The 3129-nt window shown below is 39.1% G+C and overlaps 1 protein-coding gene across 1 annotated transcript in view; it reads left to right on the top strand.

Moving 5' to 3' along the window:
- Positions 1 to 6: 6 nt before the first annotated feature.
- MYD88 (MYD88 innate immune signal transduction adaptor) overlaps positions 7 to 3129 on the top strand; it is a gene marked incomplete at its 5' end in the record, with an annotated part of 8960 nt that continues 5837 nt past the window's right edge. The window contains 3 exons of the mRNA XM_072413390.1: positions 7 to 70; positions 1788 to 1968; positions 3088 to 3128. Coding sequence (XP_072269491.1) covers positions 7 to 70; positions 1788 to 1968; positions 3088 to 3128 — 286 coding nt within the window. The remainder of the gene's footprint in view (positions 71 to 1787; positions 1969 to 3087; position 3129) is intronic.

Raw genomic sequence — 3129 nt, forward strand, 5'->3', positions numbered from 1 at the left:
GGGAATTTTCTGAAACATCTGCAGAAGATTGAAAGAAATGATATTCTCACAGATCTAAGTAATTCCATAGGTATGTGGCGTTCCTGTTATATTCACTGCTTTTGAGGATGGAAACAGATGCCTGAATATAATGCATATATTGAATACAATTGCATCTGCATTTAAATTTGTGTTGTAACACTTTGGGGTCTATTTAAACATTTTTCCCCAGTCAATTTCTCTGAAAATTTGCTGGTGGTGAATTTTATGGTCCTATTTTACTACAGAGCAATGACTCTTTCTGCCCCCTAGTGGCCAATCGTCAAAAGTGCACAGCTGTCACAATAGAAAAGGAATAGGAAGGAATCCATGTGTTGAACCATTTGAAGAGGAAATAATTTATAAATAGAGCCCTTTTTACTCTGAGGTTATAAAAACAAGGATGCTAACTTGTTTGCATTTAGAAAAACATAACATTTTACCTAGTTTGTTGTTTTTGATACTACAACTGCATAAGACAATAACAGTGGTTCAGTATCATCTACAGCTGTGGTCGCCAACCTTTTGGGGCTCACGGACCACTAAGTGCACGGACCCCAGACCGTGCATGCGTGGGGAGCCACGTGTCACTCAAAGCGGAAGAAACTTCCCCCAGAATGACGTCATGATGCCAGAGACACAAACCCCCCCTAAGCCTGCGATGCGTACTGGGGACATGGTCCGTGGCTCTGGCCAGTAGGTCCCCCAAACAAGGTCCTTCTCCTGACCCCGCTGGGGGATGCACTGGCCAGAGCCACGGCTCACTTCAGTGTGCTTTGCACAATGAAACCAATTATCAATGAAACCTGCATTTGATCACTATATTATAGTGACATAATGAATCAATAATTGGTAACCACTTTGATTAAACAAATATGGAACCGAGAGACTGGCATTCATTTTGTTATTTTGTCAAGTTTTTATGGTAATTGTTCTATGAAAATTTTGTTAATTTAGTTTGTTCCAACGCTTGCACATTGAGTGTTGGTATGGCTGCCTAAATTATCCACCATATGCACAGGTGAGAGAGTGAAAGTGTAGGAGAGCCATTGAAATACAGGGACAAAGCATTGTTACCCCAAAGCATAAAGTGCCTAAACAGGGATCATCATAGCAGGAACACCAAGTATTATTTTCAAGGAAAAAATGACTATTTGAAATTTCATTGATTAGGTTTTCTGTCCTTAAAGCAGCCTTCGAAGTGGAACTATAATTCCCCTTTAAAATACAAGCAGGTCATTATTGTAGAAAGGGACACGCAATGCCCACTCACTGTCTTCTGTTAAAAAATGCTAGGATGTGCCCGGTATCTTATCATCCCCCCGGGGGCTGCCAGTACTCAATTAACTGCTGTGCGCGTGCCATTCCAGTCCGGCCAATCAAGATGACCAAAGATTAGGACGGGTAGATACGAAGAAGAATATGGCCGTACCTACAATGAAACAGGGACGGGTGAGTGTATTTAAAAATTTGTGATCAGGCAGCTAAGTATATTTTGTTGCAAAAGGGATGTAGCCTGTCCTTTCTTCAATAAAAGACCTGTCTGAATTTTGGGGGTGTAAAGAACAGATGATTATGTGAGTGCTGACTGTAATTAACAAAGTTTCAAGTAGTGCTGAAACCTGCTAACAACTTGCTTAAAGTGATCATGTCACCAAATTGTATACTTTACATAAAAAAGGGTAGACAACCCTTTTATGTAAGGTACAAATTAGGCTCCTCTCCTTCTGTCTTTATTACTGCAGAGTATATTTTATGTTTTCTTGTAGGACATTTGCCCGAGCAGTTTGATGCATTCATCTGCTACTGTGCCCAGGATATTAGTTTTGTGCAAGAAATGATCATTCGGCTGGAGCAGACAGATCATAACCTGAAGCTGTGTGTGTTCGACAGAGATGTCCTCCCTGGTACATGTCTGTGGTCTATTACAAGTGAACTTATAGAAAACAGGTATGTAAATCTAGGACTCCAAAGATCAACACGTACAACTAACAGGATAAGGAGATTTATATATATAATATATAAATATTTTTTTACCTAATATAAGTAAAATATTATAACAAATTTAAACTTAAAAAGAAATAAACCTACAAATGTAATTGTTGAATTGATTCAGGGTCTAGTTTAGGCTTATTTTAAGAGGGGTCGGATTATTTACTCCCTTAGCATAAATGGGAGTAACACTGAGTATGATGGACTGCCCTTCAGGATCTTGTTCAGAACTGTCCAACTCCAGTCCTCGAAGGTCACAAACATGGCAGTGTTTTCATAAAAACCATAATTTTTTACCTACTCAATTTTCCGCTGTCTGTAAGAGAAATACTAAATATTTGTGAGACTGGAGTTGGGGAGACCAAAATTATGTATTGCTGCCTGCCTAACTTGATTTATTACATTATATATATTGTATAGTTTTCTCAGATTTTGTAGTTTTTTTTTTATACAATTAGAACCAGGAGTACATGGCCAGCATCATATATCCTTTGGGTTTTTAGGCCAGTTGTATTGCAATATGTTGCAATGAAATAGAAGAAGTGGTCTACTTTTTTGCACTTGCTATTTCTTATATATCACTTTCCATTATCCCATTTGCATCACTGTCTTTCCAGTCTGCATCTTTTTTTGGCATCATTTATCATTCTGTTATATCATTTACATGCTGAAACTGATTTCGTATTACACAGAGCTAGACCATGTTCTAAACACCATTTTACGCGGTTAGACTGTAGTGTTGGACTGAGTCTGTCTCAGTCTGACTCCTTAAATCTTTGTGATAATGCACTATGCTGTACAGTGCTCAACCCAGGAATTTTTTTGAGCCGAGCGGGAAGAAATTGTAGGCCGGTGGCAGCCCCTGTAATGTGACCCAACTCTTTAGTGGCCACAAAAAAACAGCCGGGTGGTTACTGAAAAGTGCCGGGTGGTGCGCCCAGCTAAAAGGGGCTGGGGGGAACACTGCTGTAGTTTACGCTAACCGGGGCTATTAGTGTATGATAATAAAATATTCTGTAATATTGTCTAGGGTTTTATATCAAATGTAACAGATAATTGTATGACTTATGTTTGCAGGTGCAGGAAGATGGTAGTGGTTATATCTGATGATTATCTGGA

Source organism: Pyxicephalus adspersus, chromosome 5 (genome assembly GCF_032062135.1).
Source record: "Pyxicephalus adspersus chromosome 5, UCB_Pads_2.0, whole genome shotgun sequence".
Classification (NCBI taxonomy): domain Eukaryota; kingdom Metazoa; phylum Chordata; class Amphibia; order Anura; family Pyxicephalidae; genus Pyxicephalus; species Pyxicephalus adspersus.